At 45.7% G+C, this 22,585-nt stretch overlaps 1 protein-coding gene across 2 annotated transcripts; it reads left to right on the forward strand.

Annotated features, from left to right (window-relative positions):
* Nucleotides 1–970: 970 nt before the first annotated feature.
* Nucleotides 971–22,314, forward strand: tfap4 (transcription factor AP-4 (activating enhancer binding protein 4)). 2 transcript variants are annotated; one of them, XM_068056660.1, is made up of 7 exons: nucleotides 971–1,423; nucleotides 9,022–9,187; nucleotides 9,655–9,753; nucleotides 10,843–11,013; nucleotides 13,652–13,795; nucleotides 16,557–16,724; nucleotides 20,917–21,730. In XM_068056660.1, the coding sequence occupies exons 1-7, from the start codon at nucleotides 1,155–1,157 to the stop codon at nucleotides 21,091–21,093; spliced, it is 1,194 nt and encodes a 397-aa protein (XP_067912761.1). In that variant the 5' UTR covers nucleotides 971–1,154; the 3' UTR covers nucleotides 21,094–21,730. The 2 variants fall into 2 exon arrangements, with proteins under 2 accessions (XP_067912761.1, XP_067912762.1); XM_068056661.1 differs by lacking the exon at nucleotides 13,652–13,795 and having other exon boundaries at nucleotides 20,917–22,314.
* Nucleotides 22,315–22,585: the final 271 nt, after the last annotated feature.

A 22,585-nucleotide genomic window follows, 5' to 3' on the forward strand; every position in this document is an offset into this window, starting at 1 on the left:
TTATCTTTACATCCTGTTTTGAACAAGGGTGTAACATTTGCAATTCTCCAGACTTCTGGCACCACCCCTGAGTCTAAGGGAGACAGGAAAATTATGGCCAGTGCCTCCGCAATTTCCACTCTCACTTCCCTCAGTATCCTTGGATGCATCTCATCCGTCCCTGGTTCTTTATCATCTTTAAGTATAGACAGCCTATCTAATACCTCCTTATCAATTTTAAATCCTTCTAGTGTATTAATTACCTCCTCTTTCACTGTGGTCTGGGTTGCATCATCTTCTTTGGTAAAGACAGATGCAAAGTATTAATTTAATACCTCAGCTGTGCCCTCTGCCTTCATGCGTAAATCCCCCTTTTGATCCTTAATCGGCCCCACTCCACCTTTTACCACCCTTTTACTATTTATATGCCTATAGCAGATTTTGGGGTTCCCTTTTATGTTAGCTGCCAGTCTCTCTTCAGACTCTCTAATACCTAAATACCTTTAGCAATTCTTTCTTTGTGGTAACTGGGCAGCGTCACCCTACCCTGTGTTATCAGGCAGTGTGAGTACAAGAAGATCCCACCCCTCAGAGAAAAATCAAATGAAAACATTGTTTTCTGCGGTGCTACATTAGGATGAGGTACAAAAATAAATCAGATGGTATTCCAGCATTGAAAACCTCAGGCTTGTTGCAGTTCAGGGAATGCCCTGGGAGTTCCTTACTCTATCCTATTCACTATCAGCGCTGTCTCTGAAGTACTTTCTGCAAAACGCTATGGTATTTAAAACAGGACGCAGAATGTTGCTTTAAAATATGCAAAAGTATGTGTGATGTCTCTTTAAAGCAGAGGCAGAGTGAGTGGGCGGGTGGGGGTTGTATTTACGCCTCTCTGTGTTCTCAGCTGCTCCAATGTCACAGAAGCTGTTGCTTTTCCTCTCGGCTTCGCCAGCCCGTCAGCTGATGAGCCGCTTCACCCCATACACACACACGTAGCGGCGTATGCAGAAACACCCCCCTTCCCCAAACTGACCATTGCCCATTTCACCTCGAGTGCACCCCTCTTTTCCCCTTGGCGATGAAGCCCCTTTTCAGAAGTGAAGCGGCCCCCGGCTGACCCGTGTCCGGGGAGCTGTGCGGGGACCGGGGGACGGGGGGAATAGTCCTTTGTTTACATGCAATCCCGGTCCCGGCGGAAGGAGGCGGCGGTGCTGCGAAAGCACCAGCTGTTTCCCGCCATTTACAACCATCTGATAGAGCGATCAGCTGGAAACACACACAGAACCTGCACTCAGCCAGCCTTTTATTCAACACCATTATTATTTCTGGACAATTCTTTCCTCCAGGTGCAAGACATGGAATATTTCGTGGTGCCGACTCAAAAGGTACCTTCATTCCAGGATTTCAGGAAGAGTGAGAAAGAAGTGATAGGAGGTCTCTGTAGGTGTGTACTTTTCTCTCCCCCTTTATAGAGATAAATATGTATTTATTTTTTTTCCCTTTTGCTACTAACAAGCAAGGCTCCATCTGCTGTCAGCATGGAGGAGCTTTGCAGAGCCCCGGGGAGGGGGAGGGAGAGGGAGAGGGAGAGGGGACGCGGTGCTGCTGTTGCTTTGCTGAGTGACCGGCCGGAGTTTACACGTGGATTCGGGCAGTCGGAAGGCGGCGGCTCCAGGACAACGTTCCAAAGCGGAATGGATACATTCGGAGGTTGCAAACACACCCACGTGGGAAGGGCTGCAGCCACGCTGCATGGGGCGGCTAAAGGGCTTGCTGCAGCCAGTGCCCAGCCAGTACTCTCCCACGACCTCGCTCCTCTCCCCGCAGTGAGAGTCCAAACAATCCGCCTTCCTCTCCTCGCCCCGGGGGCGCACGTGGGTCCAGTGGTCACTTTCCGGGTGCAGTTTACTGGCGGTCGGGTCGAATTTAAAAGACCTGCAATGGGAGGGGGGGTGGGTGCACAGGATCCCGCTGCCGGCTTTTCAGGGGCGATGTGAAGCGCTGATCGGTTTGCCCTCCTCTCCTCTCTCCGGGTCGGCTCGGGCCGGCTACGCTTTGGGCCTGTGTGCTCCTCCGCAGCGCAGCTGGTGGCCGTGGCCGCGGGGCAGGCCGGGAGCTGTAGTCCATCGGCCGCGGGGAACTCTGGGAATTGTAGTTTCTTATTGGAAAGTTGCAGAAAGATTCTCCCCGAGGAACTTAAAAAAAGACACATTCAGGTCAATCCGACCTCTCCACTCATCTACTATACACAGGGTTACAAATTATATGAAAATGGATCCAATTTTTTTTCCATAGACTTGAATATACTGGAACAAAAACAGAAAATTGCTGGACATACACAGCAGATCAGACAACATTTGTGCAAAGAGAAACAGAGTTAACGTTTCAGGTCTGTGTGACCTTTCATCAGAACACACAATACAGAATAGTGGATGTGAGATTGTTCTCAGTCTGCGCTGCTTACTGGGTTAGGGATGTCATCTCATCTGGGTCACACAACCATTGACACCAAAACTCAGCATAACTCCTTGATTACACAGAATCAATGACACTGAAACAGACTATTTGGTCCATCTGGTCTATGCCAGTGTTTATACTGCAGACAAACCTCCTCAAACTTCAATTCCTATCCGCTTTTCCCTCTATATTCTTCTCCTTTATGTATGCATCAAGCTTTGCCTTAAATGCACCAGTGCTGTCAAGTTCACACTATAATACAACACTAAAAGGAGCTTCACCCTCTATTTAACTGTGTGCTGTACCTGCCTTGGGAGTGTTTGATGAAACAGTGTAGCGGGAGCTTTACTCTGTATCTAACCTATGCTGTACCTGTCCTGGAATTTTTGATGGGAAGTGTAGAGGGAGCTTTAATCTGGTGAAATGTGTTCATTAGACCCCTAAGCATGAGCCCCATTAAAAGTTAGTTATATAGAGTTGTTTTCTATCGTATATATTTAAATTTGGTATTTGACGGTGGCACCCTTGCTGTACTTGATGACACGCTCATACAGTGCTTGGCGGCGTCCATGAGGTGTTTGCTGAGTATACACTGAAAAGGTTAAGGAACCATAGAAAAGTTACGGCACAGAAGGAGGCCATTCGGTCCATCTTGTCTGTGCCGGCTAAAAAAGTAACTAGCCGCTCAATCTAATTCCAGTTTCCAGCACCTGGTCCGTAGCCTTGCAGGTTACAGCATTTCAGATGCGGGTCCAGGTACCTTTCAAATGAGTTGAGGATTTCTGCCTCCACCACTGTTCCTGCAGTGAATTCCAGACACCCACCACCCTCTGGGTGAAAAGGTTTTTCCTCATGTCCCCTCTAATCCTTCTACCAATCACCTTAAATCTGTGCCCCTGTTAATTGACCTCTCTGCTAGGGACAACAGGTCCTGTCTACTGTATCGAGGCCCCTCATAATTTTGTACACCTCAATTAAGTCTCCTCTGTTCTAAGGAAAACAACCCCAACCACTCCAATGTTTTCTCATAGCTGCAACTTTCAAGCCCTGGCAATATTCTCGTAAATCTCCTCTGTACTCTCTTCACAGCAATTATGTCCGTCCTGTAATGTGGTGACCAGAACTGTACGCAATACTCCAACTGTGGCCTAACCAGCATTTTATACAGTTCCAGCATTACATCCCTGCTTTTGTATTCTATACCTCAGCCAATAAAGGAAAGCATTCCATATGCCTTCTTCACCACTATATCTCCCTGTCCTGTCACCTTCAGGGACCTTTGGACATGCACTTCTTCTATCCCTCTCAATATCCTCCCGTTTATTGTGTATTCCCTCGCTTTGTTTGGCCTCCTCAAAAAATTTAATTAAGTTAGTAAGACACGACCTACCCTTAACAAATCCATGTTGACTATCCCTGATTAATCCATGCCTTTCGAAATGGCAGTTTATCTTATCTTACTATAAGGAAACAGATTAGGGTGAGTCTGTGATCATCGTTGAGTCAGGAAATTCTGCAGTTGAAAAATACTTATCAATTTATGGCTGAAACTGAACCTGGCAGCATTAAATATCTGGCCTTTTTTTGTAACAACAATTTATATCTATATAGCTCCTTTAATGTAATAAAACATCCTAAGATGCTTCACAGGAGCATGAATAAACAAAACATGACACCGAGCCACAAAAGGAGATATTAGGTCTGACGATCAAAAGTTGGGTCAAAGAGGTGGGTTTTACGGAGCGTCTTAAAAGAGGAAAGCAAGGTGGAGAGGCGGAGAGGTTCAGGGAGGGTATTCCAGAGCTGAGAGTCCAGGCAGCTGAAGGTGCAGCCACCAATGGTGGAGCGACTAAAATTGGGGATGCTCAAGAGGCCAAAATTATAGGAGCATGGGGGCTCAGAGGGTTATAGGGCTGGAGGAGGTTACAGAGATAGGGAGGGGCGAGGTCATGGAGGGATTTGAAAACAAGGATGAGAAATGTAAAATCAAGACGTTGCTAATATTGATCAGCGAGGAAAAGGGTGATGGGGGATGGGACTTAGTGCGATTTATGACACGGGCAACAGAGCTTTGGATGACCTCAAGTTTACAGAGGGTAGAATGTGGCAAACCAGCCAGGAGTGTGTTGGAACAGTCAAGTCTAGAGGTAATGAATAAATGAATGGGGGTTTTAGCAGCGAATGAGCTGAGACGGAGGCGAAGTTGGGTGATATTACAGAGGTGAAAATTTGTGATCTTAGTGATGGCATAAAGGTAAGAAACCCATCTTGAGGTCAAATGTGACATCAAGGTTGCAAACAACTGGTTTAATCTCAGCCTGTTGCCAGGGAGAGGGATGGAGTCAGTAACTAGAGAACAGAGTTTGGAGGGAGGACTGAAAACAATGACTTTCATCTTCCCAATATTTAATTGTAGGATTGGATGTCGGATAAGCAGTCTGATGTTTTAGCAACAGTAGAGGGGTCGAGAGGTGGTAGTGAGGTAGAGCTGGGTGTCGTCAGTGTACATGTGAAAACTAACGCTGTACTTTTGAATGATGTCACCGGGGGGAGCATGTAGATGAGAAATAGGAGAGGTCCAAGAATAGTGCTTTGGGGGATACCAGAGATAACAGTGCGGGAGCAGGAAGAGAAGCCATTGCAAGTGATTCTCTGGCTACAATGAGATAGGTAGTGAGGAAAGATATTAGATATTAGCTCTGACGCTGTGGAATTTGTATGGGTAGAGCTGAGAAACACTAAGGGGCAAAAAACGTTAGTGGGGGTTGTATATAGACCCCAGACTGTAGTGGTGATGTTGGGAATGGCATTAAACAGGAAATTAGAGCCACATGCAATAAAGGAACATCTGTGATTATGGGTGACTTTAATCTGCATATAGATTGGGCAAATCAAATTAGTCACAATACCGTAGAGGAGGAATTCTTGGAGTGTATACGGGATGGTTTTCTGGACCAATACGTTGATGAACCAACTAGAGAACAGGCCATCCTAGACTGGGTATTGTGTAATGAGAGAGGAATGATTGACAATCTAGTGGTGCGAGACCCCTTGGGGACGAGCGACCATAATATGATAGAATTCTTCATCAAGTTGAAGAGTGACGTAGTTGATTCTGAGACAAGGGTCCTGAATCTTAGTAAAGGAGACTGTGAAGGTATGAGGCGCGAGTTGGCCATGACGGATTGGGAAATGTTACTTAAAGGGATGACGGTGGATAGGCAATGGCAAACATTTAAAGAGCGCATGGATAAACTGCAAGAATTGTTTATCATTGTCTGGTGCAAAAGTAAAACGGGAAAGGTAGCCAAACCATGGCTGTCAAGGGAAATTAGAGATAGCATTAGATCCAAGGAAGAGGCATACAAATTTGCCAGAAAAAACAACAGACCTGAGGATTGGGAGCAGTTAAGAATTCAGCAAAGGAGGACCAAGAGATTGATTAAGACAGGGGAAAATAGAGTACGAGAGCAAGCTTGCGGGGAACATAAAAACTGACTGTAAAAGTTTCTATAGGTATATGAAGAGAAAAAGATTGGTGAAGACAAATGTAGGTCCCTTACAGTCAGAAACAGGGGAATTTATTATGGGGAACAAAGAAATGGCTGACCAACTAAATGCATACTTTGGTTCTGTCTTCACAAAGGAGGACACAAATATCATACCAGAAATGTTGGGGAACACAGGGCTTAGTGAGAGAGAGGAACTGAAGGAAATCAGTACTAGTAGAGCAATGGTGTTGGGGAAATTGATGGGATTGAAGGCCGATAAATCCCCAGGGCCTGACGGTATGCATCCTAGAATACCTAAGGAAATGGCCCTAGAAATAGTGGATGTATTGGTGGTCACCTTCCAAGATTCTATAGACTCTGGAACAGTTCCTACAGATTGAAGGGTAGCTAATGTAACCCCACTATTTAAAAAGGGAGGTAGAGAGAAAACAGGGAATTATAGACCAGTCAGTAGTGGGGAAAATTCTAGAGTCCATTATCAAAGATTTTATAGCAGTGCATTTAGAGAACGGTGGTAAAATCGGACAGAGTCAGCATGGATTTACGAAAGGGAGATCATGCTTGACAAATCTAGAATTCTTCGAAGGTATAACTAGTAGAGTTGATGAGGGGGAGCCAGTGGATGTGGTTTATTTGGACTTTCAGAAGGCTTTCCACAAAGTCCCACATAAGAGATTAGCGTGTAAAATTAAAGGGCATGGGGTTGGGGGTAGTGTATTGCGATGGATAGAAAATTGGTTGGCAGACAGGAAACAAAGAATAGGGATAAATGGGTCTTTTTCCGAATGGCAGGCAGTGACTAGTGGGGTACGGCGGGGATCGGTGCTAGGACCCCAGCTATTCTAAATATATATTTATGATTTAGATGAGGGAACTAAATGTAATATTTCCAAATTTGCCGATGACACAAAACTGGGTGTAAGGGTGAGTTGTGAGGAGGATGCAGAGAGGCTTCAGGGTGATTTGGACAAGTTGAGTGAGTGGGCTAATGCATGGCAGATGCAGTATAATGTGGATAAATGTGAGGTTACCACTTTGGTAGCAAAAACTGGAAGGCAGATTATTATCTGAACGGCTATAAGCTGAGAGAGGGGAATATGCAGCGAGACCTGGGTGTTCTCGTACACCAGTCGCTAAAGGTAAGCATGCAGGTGCAACAGGCGATAAAAAAGGCAAATGGTATGTTGGCCTTCATAGTGAGAGAATTCGAGTACAGGAGCAGAGATGTCTTGCTGCAATTATACAGGGCCTAGGTGAGGCCACACCTGGAATAGTCTGTGCAGTTTTGGTCTCCTTATCTGAGGAAGGATGGTCTTGCTATACAGAGAGTGCAGCTTAGGTTTACCAGACTGAGTCCTGGGATGGCGGGTCTGACATATGAGGAGAGATTCAGTCGGTTAGGATTATATTCGCTGGAGTTCAGAAGAGTGAGGGGGGATCTCATAGAAACCTATAAAATTCTAACAGGACTTGACAGGGTAGATGCGGGAAGGATGTTGGAAGTCCAGAACCAGAGGTCATAGTCTAAGGATACGGGGTAAACCTTTCAGGACTGAGATGAGGAGAAATTTCTTCACCCAGAGAGTGGTGAGCCTGTGGAATTTGCTACCACAGAAAGCAGTTGAGGCCAAAACATTGTATGTTTTCAAGAAGGAGTTAGATATAGCTCTTGGGTGTAAAGGGATCAAAGGGTATCGGGCAAAAGCGGGAACAGGTTACTGAGTTGGATGATCAGCCATGATCATAATGAATGGCGGAGCCGGCTTGACGGGCTGAATGGCCTACTCCTGTTCCTATTTTCCTCAGTTCCTATGTGTTTGTGCTGTGGCAGGGTCAGAGACATGATTAGAAGAATTCATACATGGAGTTCTGGGAAAGATGGAAACAGATTTGAGAGGTGACAACATGCTCAAGGACTTTGGAGAGGAAAGGGAGGTTGGAGATGGGATGGTAATTTGCAAGTTTGATAGGATCAAGGGTTGGTTTTTTGAGGAGAGGGGTGATGACGCCAGATTTAAAGGAGAGAGGAACAGCACCTGAAGAGAGAAAAGCATTAACAATATCAGCTAACATGGGGACCAGGTGGGGAAGTTGGGTGGTCTACAGTTTAGTGGGAAGAGATCAAGGGAGCAGGAAGTAGGGTGAGCTCAGAGAGGGCATGAGGGGAGATAGGAGAGAAATGAGAAAGATGTGAGTTCAGGGCTAGGGCAGGAGGTAGCATTAGATGAAGAGTAACATTTCTTTTACATATAAAAAAAAATCCATTTAATATAATTGAGATCTTGCATCTGTGAGCACTTCCTGTCAATAGTTTCCATTGTAAATTCCTGTGTTAGATTTCTAGTGGAAAACTGCTTATCTGTCTCACTGTAACTACACCCTTTCATTCTGCACCACTATTGGCAGGACATAGTAATTACAGCCTGACCAGTGCATAACAGGCAGCTTTCATTATTAATGTAGACACAGAAATTAACAATGGAGATACAAATATGAGGGCTAAAATATGTCTAACTATCCCAGAGCTCTGGGTCTTTACTCCCCAGAATGACAATATTTTGATTACTGGATTATTATTGGTTTTGCAGGCAGTTGTGAGGGAGGATGTGAGCAAACAGGGCAGCTGATGGATCAGCTCTTGCCTGGGAATGGGTGTCGACAGGCTATTCGGCCATGAGCAACATCACAACCTCGCCAAATCTTGTCCTTGCTCAATGTTCGCACTTGTGGACTTTCCAGCAGGGGGCCTACTGGATAGTGAAAGAATCAGGAACCTGTGCTAGTTCCTTGCAGGGGTTCAGACCAGCAGGCTCTGTGGTGCAGCAGCTTTGTCACTCCGATTGGACTCAGTGTTTCTGAGTTGGGGAGTGGAATATCTGTCACAGGCCAGTGACTCCTGCCAGAAGCTGTTGAGTGTGTGGGCACCAGGTGAGAGTGGGATTGGAAATGACTGCGAGTCAAATAGCTCGCTAAAACGTTGTGAATAATGGTCACTGTGGTGAGGTGTTGCAGGAGGAATTATTGGAAAGTGAGTGGGTGGATAAAGTTATGAATGTCATGATATTTTTTCCAGCTTGGCTAATATCCCACTGACCCAGGAGTCACAGAGAGACCAGGAGAGGAGAATACGGAGGGAGATAGCCAACAGCAATGAACGGCGCCGAATGCAAAGCATCAACGCTGGGTTCCAGTCCCTAAAAACACTGATACCGCACACAGATGGCGAGAAACTCAGCAAGGTCAGGCACGAACTGGTCCTCACCAACATCCACACATGCACAGTTTCCAGCAGGGATCAGTTGGCAGGGGACCCAGGCACTTAGGCAAACCACTCGGAATAAGACTCGCTTGGAATTGGAGGGGGTGGGGGGCAGAGGCAGGGGGGGTTGTTTTAAATATAGTCTCCTTTGCCATAACATCAATGTGTTCTTTGTCCAATTAAATATGATCAACACAATCAGTGGGTTTCAGCAGTGTGAGATCAAATCAGTCCATTTGGATGATGGAGGAAAGCCTTTTAGTGCTGCCATTGATGAGGCCCTGCTGTCAACTGATTAACAAATGCAGCAGGGAAGAAAATCCCAATTATCAGCTCCCTTCAGGAGGGACTTTTCCCAATGGAAGGAGATAATTTGGCTTTAGGGATGAAGTAGCAAGCTAAACGGAGAGGCCCAGTTCATGCTCCTGTTCTTTCTCTTCCCCACAGGCAGCCATTTTGCAGCAAACAGCAGAATATATCTTTTCACTCGAGCAAGAGAAAACCCGACTACTTCAACAGAACTCACAGCTGAAGCGTTTCATTCAGGTGGGCACAGCGCCTGGAATTGGCGGGGGGAGGGATGACATGGGCGATGGCTGCTGGCAGCTGCCGTTTTCCTGAGACACCAGCTGAGTGCAGCTGTAATGAGGGTCCCGTCATTCACCAGCATTGCTGGTGAACACAGCAGCGGCAGATTGAAGGTGCCCAGGTGCCTAAGTTGATTTGGGGCTGGTGTTTGATTAAGGTCCTGTAGACCCTGGTGCTGGTGGTGGGCCGCACACTGCACAGTGTTAGCTTGCAAGGAAGCCTCCTCGTGGAGGGCACATACCTCCTGTGGACAACAGGGGGAGTGGGCAGAGGAGTAGCAGCCTGGAAAGGACAATTCCTTTCCAGTTGGAATACACAGTTGTGCTTTATCAACACTGGACTGCTTAACTTGCTGTTTCTGTAACGTTAGCAGGTACAATGACGATAGTTGACTATAACTTCAATGAATACGCATTGTGTGTCTCTGTGCGAATGCTGCGTATTCCTTGGAGTCAGTATTTTACAGAGGAACAGGAAGAGGCCATTCAGCTCCTTGAGCCTGTTCCGCCATTCTGTTAGATCATGGCTGATCTGTGCCTCAATGTAATTTTTCCACCTTTGCTCCATATCCCTTGAGACAATTACCCAATAAAAATCTCTTACTCTTGAAAGGGGTGCTGGCAGATGCATGTGATGAGAAGTTACGTTCTGTGTGAGGTGTTAAACAGTGATTGTGTGTAAGGACTGAATGTGAAGAGACACCACAGCCAATTTATACACAGCAAGCTCTCATAAACGGCAATGAGATACATGACCAGATAATCTGTTTTAGTGATGTTGATTGAGGTATAAATATGGGCTGGACACCTGGAAGAACTCCCCGAACATCTCATCTGAAAGATGGCACATCCAATAGTGCAGCACTCCCACTGCACTGGATTTTGTGCTCAAATCTCTGGAATGAGACTTGAACCCACAAATCTTCTGACTTCGAGGCTGAGTTGGTTCACTGTTAATACTCATGCCTCTGAGTCAGAGATAAGTCTGTAATCAAACTTGGATTAGCTGTCACCATTTTTAACAGAGCTTTGTCTTTGTGCCTTCCAGGAGTATAGTGGTTCCTCCCCCAAACGGAGACGGGCAGATGATAAGGATGAAGGGATTGGCTCCCCAGACGTCTGGGAGGATGAGAAGCTGGAGGACCTGAAACGTGAAATGATTGAACTGCGGCAACAATTGGACAAGGAGCGTTCAGTCAGGATGATGCTGGAGGAACAGGTTGGTGCACACTTGCTTTGATGCTCTTTCACTGATGAGAGCAGCACTAAGTGCAGTATTAAGGCACGCAGACCAGATGGTCCCAGATTTGATCATGGGGCCAAGTCAGCTGATCAGTTAGCTTTAGCACCCTGGATTAGGGAGAGAGGAAACATGATCGCGATCCGGGAAGTTCTGCTGGAACCTGTCAGTGTGTGGATGTTGGGCTTGGACACATTGCGTTTGGCTGCAATGCCTCCCATAGTCCTTTTATTCATTCTTCAGATGTGGGCATCGCTGGCAAGGCAAGCATTTATTACCCTTGAGAAGGTTATGGTGAGCCACCTTCTTGAATACAACTGAGTGACTTGCTCGGCCATTTCAGAAGGCAGTTAAGAGTCAACCACATTGCTGTGGGTTTGGAGTTACATGTAGGTCAGACCAGATAAGGACAGCAGATATTCTTCCCTGAAGGATATCAGTGAACCAGATGGGCTTTTATGACGATCCAGTAGTTTCATGGTTACGGTTACTGATACTGGCTTTTTAATGCCAGATTTATTTAATTAACTGAATATAAATTCCCCAGCTGTCACGATGGGATTTGAACTCGTGTCTCTGGATTTCTCTTTGGCCTCCTTATCTCGAGAGACAATGGGTAAGCGTCTGGAGGTGGTCAGTGGTGTGTGGAGCAGCGCCTGGAGTGGCTATAAAGGCCAATTCTAGAGTGACAGGCTCTTCCACAGGTGCTGCAGAAAAATCTGTTTGTCGGGGCTGTTACACAGTTAGCTCTCCACTTGCGCTTCTGTCTTTTTTCCTGCCAACTGCTAAGTCTTTTCGACTCGCCACACTATCGCCCCGCCTTTATAGCTGCCCGCCAGCTCTGGTGAACGCTGGCAACTGACTCCCACGACTTGTGATCAATGTCACAGGACTTCATGTCGCGTTTGCAGACGTTTTTAAAGCGGAGACATGGATGGCCGGTGGGTCTGATACCAGTGGCGAGCTCACTGTACAATGTGTCTTTGGGGATCCTGCCATCTTCCATGCGGCTCACATGGCCAAGCCATCTCAAGCACCGCTGACTCAGTAGTGTGTATAAGCTGGGGATGTTGGCTGCCTCAAGGACCTCTGTGTTAGAAATACGGTCCTGCCACCTGATGCCAAGTATTCTCTGGAGGCAGCGAAGATGGAATGAATTGAGACGTCGCTCTTGGCTGACATACGTTGTCCAGGCCTCGCTGCCATAGAGCAAGGTACTGAGGACACAGGCTTGATACGCTCAGACTTTTGTGTTCCGTGTCAGTGCGCCATTTTCCCACACTCTCTTGGCCAGTCTGGACATAGCAGTGGAAGCCTTTCCCAAGCGCTTGTTGAATACTGCATCTAGAGACAGGTTACTGGTGATAGTTGAGCCTAGGTAGGTGAACTCTTGAACCACTTCCAGAGGGTGGTCGCCGATATTGATGGATGGAGCATTTCTGACGTCCTGTCCCATGATGTTCGTTTTCTTGAGGCTGATGGTTAGGCCAAATTCGTTGCAGGCAGCCGCAAACCTGTCGATGAGACTCTGCAGACACTCTTCAGTGTGAGATGTTAAAGTAGCATCGTCAGCAAAGAGGAGTTCCCTGGTGAGGACTTTCCGTACTTTGGACTTCACTCTTAGACAGGCAAGGTTGAACAACCTGCCCCCTGATCTTGTGTGGAGGAAAATTCCTTCTTCTGAAGACTTGAACGCATGTGAGAGCAGCAGGGAGAAGAAAATCCCAAACAGTCTGGGTGCGAGAACACAGCCCTGTTTCACACCACTCAGGATAGGAAAGGGGTCTGATGAGGTGCCGCTATGCTGAATTGTGCCTTTCATATTGTCATGGAATGAGGTGATGATACTTAGTAGCTTTGGTGGACATCCAATCTTTTCTAGTAGTCTGAAGAGACTACGTCTGCTGACGAGGTCAAAGGCTTTGGTGAGATCAATGAAAGCAATGTAGAGGGGCATCTGTTGTTCGCGGCATTTCTCCTGTATCTGACGAAGGGAGAACAGCATGTCAATGGTCGATCTCTCTGCACGAAAGCCACACTGTGCCTCAGGGTAGATGCGCTCGGCCAGCTTCTGGAGCCTGTTTAAAGCGACTCGAGCAAAGACTTTCCCCACTGTCCTGAGCAGGGAGATTCCACGGTAGTTGTTGCAGTCACCGCGGTCACCTTTGTTTTTTTAGAGGGTGATGATATTGGCATCGCGCGTGTCCTGAGGTACTGCTCCCTCGTCCCAGCACAGGCAAAGCAGTTCATGTAGTGCTGAGAGTATAGCAGGCTTGGCACTCTTGTCTCTGGATTACTAGTCCAGTAACATAACCACTATGCTACTGTACTGCTAAATGACCTAAAGGCACTGACTGGGCGCACACTGGTCGCCTGAGCAATGTATAGTAGGGCAGTATAGCTGTGTTGGGAGCAGTGTAAGGGAGTGGGGAGGGCAGTGTTGCAGCAGGGAAAAGTGCATGCAGGGAAAGGAGTTTCCTGTCAGACTTCCAGCAGCACATGTGAAGCAGGAGCCCAGTGGATGAGAGGCCAAGCTTCTTCCAGAGCCTAGTTTAGTTTGATCTCTGGAAAGCTCTTCACTGTCCCGCAGAGACTGATCAGGTGTATCTGTTGGCAGGTTCGCTCGCTGGACGCCCACATGTACCCTGAAAAACTAAAGGCCATTGCGCAACAGGTACAGCTGCAGCAACGGCACCAGGAGCAGTCCAGGGTCTTACAACAGGAGGAGCACCGGGAGCCCGAGTCCCATCTTGTGACACAGGTCAGCACTTGCCTCCCTTGTGCTCAACCTATGTATGCTCAGTAACATCAATTAGTTATCAATAAGGTTGATGCTTGTCTTGGAATCTGAATCTATTATAAAGGATGAGATAACTGACCACTTGGAAAATAATGATATGATTGGGGAGAATCAACATGGATTTGTGAAAGGGAAATCATATTTGACAAACCTGTTGGAGTTTTGTGAGGATGTTACTTGTAGCATCGATAAAGGAGAACCAGTGGATGTGGTATATTTGGATTTTCAGAAGGCTTTCGATAAGGTCCCACACAGGAGGTTAGTAAACAAAATTAGAGTACATGGAATTGGGGGTAATATACTGCAATGGATTGAGAATTGGTTGACAGACAGAAAGCAGAGAGTAGGAATTTTATTTTTTATTTTATTTTAGAGATACAAATGGGTCATTCTCAGAATGGCAGACTGTTACTAGTGGGGTACCACAAGGATCAGTGCTGGGGCCACAGCTGTTCACAATCTATATAAATGATTTGGATGTGGGGATCAATTGTAATATTTCCAAATTTGCTGATGACACAAAACTAGGAGGGAAGGTAAGTTGTGAGGAGGATGCTAGGAGGCTTTGAGGGGATTGGAACAGGCTAAATGAATGGGTAAGAGCATGGCAGGTGGAAAATAATGTGAATAAGTGTGAAGTTATCCACTTTGGTAGAAAAAAACAGAAAGGCCGAGTATTTCTTAAATGGTGAGAAGTTGGGAAGTGTTGGTGTCCTTGTTCATGAGTCACTTAAAGTTAGTATGAAGGTGCAGCAAGCAATTAGGAAGGCAATGGTATGTTGGTCTTCATCGCAAGGGGATTTGAGTACAGGAGTAAAGATGTCTTGCTGCAATTGTATAGAGCCTTGGTGAGACCACACCTGGAGTATTGTGTACAGTTTTGGTCTCCTCATCTAAGGAATGATATACTTGCCATGAAGGGATTGCAACGGAGGGTCACCAGACTAATCACTGGGATGGCGGGATTGTCTTATGAGGAGAGATTGCAGAAACTGTATTCTCCATAGCAAGAATAAAAACAAGAAACACTGGAAATACTCAGCAGGTCTGGCAGCATCTGTGGAGAGAGAAGCAGAGTTAACGTTTCAGGTCAGTGACCCTTCTCAGGTTCTGATGAAAGGTCACTGACCTGAAACGTTAACTCTGCTTCTCTCTCCACAGATGCTGCCAGACCTGCTGAGTATTTCCAGCGTTTCTTGTTTTTATTTCAGATTTCCAGCATCCGCAGTATTTTGCTTTTATTCTCTAGAGCAGGGTTGTCCAGCATACGGCCCCCGGGCCAGCTCACCAAAGGTTTCCATCTGGCCTGTGGGTGTAAACCATACCCGGGGCCGTTCCTCATCCTCCCCAGAACTCTGTGAATGGAGATGGGAAATTTCCCATTGTCGTCTTCTTGCAGAGTGGCCTTTTAAAAAACATTGCAAGTCAGTTTCACAGATGACAGTTGCTGAAGCAGGAATACGCTTCCCAACGTCGGGCAGATTCGAGGTTATTGAAATTTTTTTTTAAGCCGTTGGAAAATCCCAAATCTGTCTGAGGTTCGGAATCCCATTCCTGCTTCAGCAGCTGAGCTGTGAAACTCAACGCCATGTTTTTAAACAAACTGACCATCCGCAAAGCTGCAGTGCACGCTCCCACTCAGTGCAACTGTCAGAGAGTGGGGGGGGGGGGGGGTGGGGAAAGGGGCAAAGAGAGAGAGAAACAGAGAAGGGGGAGGGCGACAGAGAGAGGCAGGGGGAGAAGGGAAAACAGAGAGAGGGGCGCTGGGGACAGAGAGAGAAGATGGACCGGGAGGGAAGCCCAGAGAGCGAGGACGACACAGAGAGGGGGGGAACAACAGAGAGGGGGATCACAGGGAGAGACAGAGAGAGATCAAGATCACTCCTGAAAGGTGGACATCTATCCAAAATACTCTGCATCTGCTACATCAAGTGTGTGGGCAGAGATTGACTACTTATGCAAGCAAAATCAATGCCAGGTATGTCACTAAATCAGTTTTCAATATAGTGACGAGAATGTAAGTCAATAAATAAGTCTTCTCATTTAAAGTTTCTTCACAAAAATGCACAGTTGTTATTTCTATTAGTAAGATACAGATTTAATGCCTTTATCTTTCAAAATTTTCTCACCGGCGCCCTTGAGCCGAGCAAAAACCATAATGTGGCCCTCCGCCCGAAAAGGTTGCACAACCCTCCTCTAGAGTTTTGAAGAATGAGAGGTGATCTCATTGAAACTTAGAAAATGCTTACAGGGCGTGACAGGGTAGATGTGGATAGGATATTTCCTCCGGCTGGTGAGTCTAGAACCAGGGGACACAGTCTCATAATAAGGGGCAGGCCATTTAAGACTGAGATGAGGAGGAATTTCTTAACTCAGAGGGTGATGAATCTGTGGAATTCTCTACCCCAGAGGGCTGTGGAAGCTCAATCATTGAGCATGTTCAAGACTGAAATCGATAAATTTCTAGATACTAATGACATCAAGGGACATGGGGATAGTGGGGAAAAATGACGTACAGGTAGATGGTCAGCCATGATCTGTTTGAATGGTGGAGCTAGGCCTACTCCTGCTCCTATATCCTATGATCACACTGGACTATCTATTAACACTGCCTTCAGCCGGTGTCAGCTGTGGGCTCCTGCAAAAGGTTAGTGAGCAACACTTGATTAACTTGTTGTAATGACTGTGTTCTTCTTTTCCTCCCTGTCTGGTTATCTTTCAGCTCCTACCATCGCACATCTTCCCAGCGTCAACCCACCATCCCACTGTCATAGTGCAGACTCCGCCTCCACCAGCTTCACACCAAGTCACCGTGGTGACAATGGGACCATCCTCGGTCATCAACAGCCCCTCCACTACATCAAGACAGAACTTAGACACCATTGTGCAGGTAAGACTGCTGCCCTGATGGCCATGACTCGCCTGGGCTGCCAGCAGCCCTCTAGTAGTTTAGGTACTTGGGAGCACCTTGTTTGGCCTAATCTGCCATTCAGTTAGATCATGGCTGATCTATAGCTTAATTCCATATACCCGCCTCTACTCCACATCCCTGATAACTTTACCCAGCACCAACAAAGTCTTGAAAGCTCCAGTTGGCCCCCAAGATCTACAACCTTTTGGGGGCGACTTAGAGTTCCAGATTTCCACTGTTCTATGTGTGAAAATGTCCTTCCTGATTTCACTCCTGGTTCTAATTTTGAGATTATGCCCCCTTGTTCTGGACTACCCCCCTCCCCACCCACCACCAGAGGAAATAGATTCCCCTTGTCTACCTTAACAAATCCCTTTATCATTTTAAACATTCCTGATCTGTATCAGATCGCCCCTCAACTTTCTAGACTCAAGAGATTACAAGTCAGGTTTATGAAACCTGTCCTGATAATTTAACCCTCTAAGCTTCAGTATCATTCTGGTGGATCTGCAATGGTACCCCCTTTAAGGCCAATATATCCCTCCTGAAGTGCAGTGCCCTGAATTGAATGCAGTTACTCAGATGGGGTCTGACCAAGGCTGTACAACTGAAGCATCACTTCCTCCCAAGAACACAAGAAATAGGAGCAGGAATAGACCATATGGCCCATCGAGCCTGCTCCGCCATTCAATACGATCATGGCTGCTCTTGGGCTTCAATTCCACTTTCCTGCCCACTCCCCATATCCCATGATTCCCTATGAGACCAAAAATCTATTTATCCCAGCCTTAAATGTATTCAATGATGGAGCATCCACAACCCTCTGGGATAGAGAATTCCAAAGAGATCCTTTGAGTGAAGTAATTTCTCCTCATCTCAGTTCTGAATGATTGACTCCCTATCCTGAGTCTGTGTCCCCGTGTTCTAGATTCCATGACCAGTGGGAACAATCTCTCAGCTTCTACCCTATCAAGCCCTTTCAGAATCTTGTATGTCTCAATTAGATTGCTTCTCATTCTTCTAAACTCCAGAGAATATAGCCCGATTTATTCAGCCTCTCATTGTAGGATAACCCCCTCATCCCAGGGAGCAAATTAGTAAATCTTTGCTGCACTGCCTCCAGTGCAAGTTTATCCTTTCTTAAATGTGGAGACCAAAACTGCACACAGTATTCCAGGTGTGGTCTCACCAAAGCTCCGTACAATTTTAGTAAGACTTCTTTATTCTTGTACTCCAATCCTCTTGCAATAAAGGCCAACATGCCATTTGCCTTCCTAATAGCCTGCTACACCTGCATGTTAACTTTGTGTGTTCCTTGTACAAGTACCCCCAAGTCTCTCTGAACATCAACACCTACAAGTTTCACAGCTTTTAAAAAAAAAATCTGCTTTTCTAATTTTACGACCAAAGTGAACAACTTCACACTTCCCTACATTATACTCCATTTGCCATCTTGTTGCCCACTCACTTAACCTGTCTATATCTCTTTGCAGCCTCTCTACATCCTCCCCGCAGTTTACCTTTCCACCGAGCTTTGTATCATCAGCAAACTTAGATACATTACTCTGTTTCTTCATCCAACTCATTTAATATAGTGTAAATAGCTGAGACCCCAGCACTGATCCTTGCGGTACCCCACTATTCACTGCCTGCCAACTTGAAAATGCCCCATTTATGCCCACTCTCTGCTTCCTGTCAGTTAACCAATCCTCTATGCATGCTAATATATTACCCCCAACATCATGAGCAACTTATCTTGCCTTGTGTGGCACCTTATCAAATACCTGTTGAAAATCCAGGTATACTGCATCTACTGGTTCCCCTTTATCTACCCGACTAGCTACAACCTCAAAAAACTATAATAAATTTGTCAAACTATATCTCCCTTTAGTAAAACCATGCTGACTTGCTCTAATCATACTGTGCTTTTCCAAGTGCAATGTTAAGACTTCTTTAATAATAGTTTCCAGCATCTTCCCAATGACTGATGTTAGGCTAACTGGCCTGTAGTTCCCTGTTTTCTCTCTACCTCCTTTCTTGAAAAGCGGTGTAACATTTGCCAACTTCCAAACTGACGGGACCATTCCTGAATCTAAGGAATTCTGGAAAATCATAGCCAGCGCATCTACTATTGTGTTCCAGTCTCCTTAAGATAAAGGCCAATATTGCATTAGCCTATTTGATTTCTTTGTGTACCTATGCACTAGCTTTTGGTGATTTGCATACTAGGACACCTAAATCCCTTTCCTTCTCCAGTTTCAAGTCTCTCACTGTTGAGAAAAATTCTGACTTGTCTTTCACAGGTCCAAAGTGGGTGACCTCACACTTGCCTATACTGAACTCCATCTGCTGTAGTTTAGGCACTTATTTAGTCTTTCTGTGTCTCTTTGTAACTTTCTGCTCTCATCAACATAACTTCCTGTGCCTCCTAAAAGGGGAAGGCGGGGTGCTTTGGTTGACTTCCTCTCCTCGAGTACAGGGATATGAGACTGTCGTTATAATGTCTCCATTGGCTGAAAGCCAACTGTATGGATTGGAAGAGGTGGGGGATGTGTCTCTGAATAACTATTACAAGTGGAAAATTTTATCAACTTTGCTTCCAATTTCCACTCTTCTCTCGCCTTTACATGGTCCATCTCTGACACTTCTCTTCCCTTCCTCGACTTCTCTGACTCCATTTCTGGGGATAGGCTATCAACCAATATTCACTGTAAGTCCACGGACTTCCGCAGCTACACCTTGACTACACTTCCTCACAACCCCCTTCTTGTCAGGACTCTATTCCAATTTCTCCATCTCCATTGCATTTGTTCTGACAATGCAACCTTTCATCCTAGCATTTCCAATTTGTCTTCCATTTCTCTCAATTGAGGGATTCTTCCCCCCCCCCCACCCCCGACTCCACAGAGCCCTCCACCTTGTCTGTTCCATTTCCTGCACTTCTGCTGTCACCCCTTCTCCTCTCTCGCTGAACAACAACAGGGTTCCCCTTGTCCTCACCTTGCACCCCATTAGCCTCCATATTCAATGGATCATTGTCTGTACCATTTCCACCACCTCTAGCATCCTGTCACCAGTAAACATATCTTCTCCTCCCATTTCAGCATTCCGAAGGACCGTGCTCTCCACAACACCCTGGTCCATTCCTTATATACCCCATCCCCTTCCCAAGGCACCTTCCTCTGCGAGCACAGTTAATGTAACATCTGCACTTTTACCTCCTTCCTTCCAGGTGAAACAGCAATTTATTTGTACTTCTTTCAATTTAGTATACTGTATTTGCTGCTCACATGTGGTCTCCTTCACATTGGGAGACCGAACACGTATTGGTTGACCTCTTGGTGGAACACCTCTGATCAGTCTGCAAGTGCGACCCTGAGCTTCCTGTCACTTGTCATTTTAATTCTCTACCTTGCTCCCACTCTGACCTTTCTGTCCTCTACCTCCTGCAGTGTTCCAACGAAGCTCAACGTAAACTCAAGGAACAGCACCTCATCTTTCAATTAAGTATTTTACAGCCTTCTGGACTCAATGTTGAGTTCAACAATTTCAGATTGGAACCACTGCCCCCATTTTGTTTCCTTTTTCTTTCCTGGTTTTGTTTTTTCCTGTTTTTTGGGGTTTTGGACAGTAGACGTTCATCACTCTGCATTCACACCTCCTCTCGTTTCTATACTTATCCCATTACCACTCCCTTTTGCCTTGCACCAACAACCCTTTTGTCATTTAATCTCTCCTGCCTTCCACTCTATCACTGACTTTACCTTTTCTTCTTTTTCCTAGCCTCCCTCCTTTCACTTGCTTAAAACCTATTATATTTTGACATTTTCCCAATTCTAATGAAAGGCCATCACTCTGTTTCTCTCTCTCTTTCAACAAATGCTGCCAGACCAGTGGAGTATTTCCAGCATTTTCTGTCTTTATTAGAAGTGGCGTTCCTGTCTGATTGTTTCTCTCCCCAGCCCAGGGGCACTGATGCCAACTATGGCACCTCAAGTAAGACTGGCTGTGTTGGTACAGGCATAATTAGAATCTCAGGTCACTGAGGCACTCGCTGGTAATTTACCCACTCAGCTCTATCAGGATTTCTTTCTGTATCACATAATCATTTTTGTGCCTCTCCCTTCCGCCCGTGGGTTGACTAACAGAGTTTCTTTTATTTAAATCACAGGCAATCCAACATATTGAAGGAACACAAGAGAAGCAGGAAGAAGAGCAGCGACGAGTGGTCATTGTCCAGCCTACCCGAGCTTGGTCAGGCACAGAATTGGACAGCGAGGAGAGTGAAGCAATGGATACTATGGTGCCGGGTGAGGAGAAGGACCCCGCAGAGAGTGTTCTCCCGTGACACTACAGCCCCGCCAGGCCGGGATTGATACAAAAAGAAAAAAAAGTTGAGGTCTCTTTTGGACCTTCCCAATACTGTAAACAGTCTCAGCCTGGAGTGAGAGAGGCTACTGAAAATCTGGACCATACCAGAAGGGATCACAAAATCCTTTCTTGTGCTCATGACTACCTTGGAATTCATAGCTGGAGTGATGCAGAAGGACATTTTAGTGTTTTTATTTTTTTATGTTTTGGGGAGTGGGGGAGGGGGAGTTTCAAGCACTTACCAATTTCTTCAGTCTAGTGGGGGCACTTCCTCCCAGTGTGAACTGTGGACCCCACTTCTGTGTTCGCCCCTGCCCCCACCCCCACCTTTCTTGTACCTGATGTAGTTGATTTTTAAGTAGTGTCCTTTCATGTAGATAGTTTGTTAGTTCTTCCCATTTCTCCCTGTATTTGTATTCAAGTTTTAAGTTGAGACGAGGTTTGTGTTCATTTAAGAACTATTATATTTTGTTAAGAAAGTGGGGGGAAAGGCACCCGCCTTGCAAAGAGAGAAATAAAGTTTGTACTTTGTTTTTTTTAATGATTTGTTTTTTTGTGTGCATGCATTTATATACAAGTGGGTGTTAAGCATACGTGTGCAAATACACATCAGATTATAGAATCGTAGAATGGTTATAGCACAGAAGGCCATTCAGCCTGTCATGTCTGTGCTGGCTCTCTGCAAGAGCATCTCAACTAGTCCTCCACCTCTGCCTTTTCCCTGTAGCCCTGCAAATTATTTCGCTTCAGATTATTATGGATAGGTGGGAAATGGTGTGGGTAACTTCTGCTTTTTACCTGTCGACTGACCTCAGATAATTTTTTTTTTAAATAGTGTTTTTGTCGCCTGAGTGTTTTAAGGGTCAAACAACAGACAAACAGCAGGTTTTCTCATAGGTTTAAAAAGAAAAATAACTATTTATAAAAACAATACCCGAAAATGTTTGCAACCTCACTCACTCTTGCATTCACACACACAACTAAGGATAAAGAGTAGAGGGTACCACGCAATTAGACTTCAATTGTTGTAAAGAGAGTTTACTTCGAAACCTTCTTGGTTTTCCAGGAGGAATTTTTAACAGTGTCGCAGGCCTGAATATTCCTTGTCTTGGAATTGAAGGAATGTTGCAGACTCTTTTGGTTAAAACTCTGAAGTTGGTGGTGGAAGTCCTGGTTCAATTTCTCAGATGGAGAGTTTTCAAGGTTACCTTGCAATCTCTCTGCCTCAGTAGTTTAAAGATGGTGCTGGCAGGGCTCCTTGCTCAGCTGAATCAATCTCACAGCTTCTCTGGCTGGACTGGCTTTCTGTTTCTATCTCTCTCTGAGAAATTACTTCTTTTAAGGTAAAAACTTATCAGGTTTTTGTTTTAGTCAAGTGACTCAAGATGCTCTCCCCTGGGGTGTTCATACAATGTCCCAGAATGTGGGGACCATTGTTACATAATGGTGTCTGAACATGGTCCATTTTG

Source organism: Heterodontus francisci, chromosome 24, assembly GCF_036365525.1.
Source record: "Heterodontus francisci isolate sHetFra1 chromosome 24, sHetFra1.hap1, whole genome shotgun sequence".
Classification (NCBI taxonomy): domain Eukaryota; kingdom Metazoa; phylum Chordata; class Chondrichthyes; order Heterodontiformes; family Heterodontidae; genus Heterodontus; species Heterodontus francisci.

Bases quoted from the DNA above. Each gene is read 5' to 3' on its own strand.
- tfap4 (XM_068056660.1), top strand. From the start codon at position 1,155: ATGCAATCCCGGTCCCGGCGGAAGGAGGCGGCGGTGCTGCGAAAGCAC. The intron at 1,424-9,021 runs GTGTGTACTTTT...TATTTTTTCCAG, and splicing joins GTGATAGGAGGTCTCTGTAG to CTTGGCTAATATCCCACTGA. The intron at 16,725-20,916 runs GTAAGACTGCTG...TTTAAATCACAG, and splicing joins ACTTAGACACCATTGTGCAG to GCAATCCAACATATTGAAGG.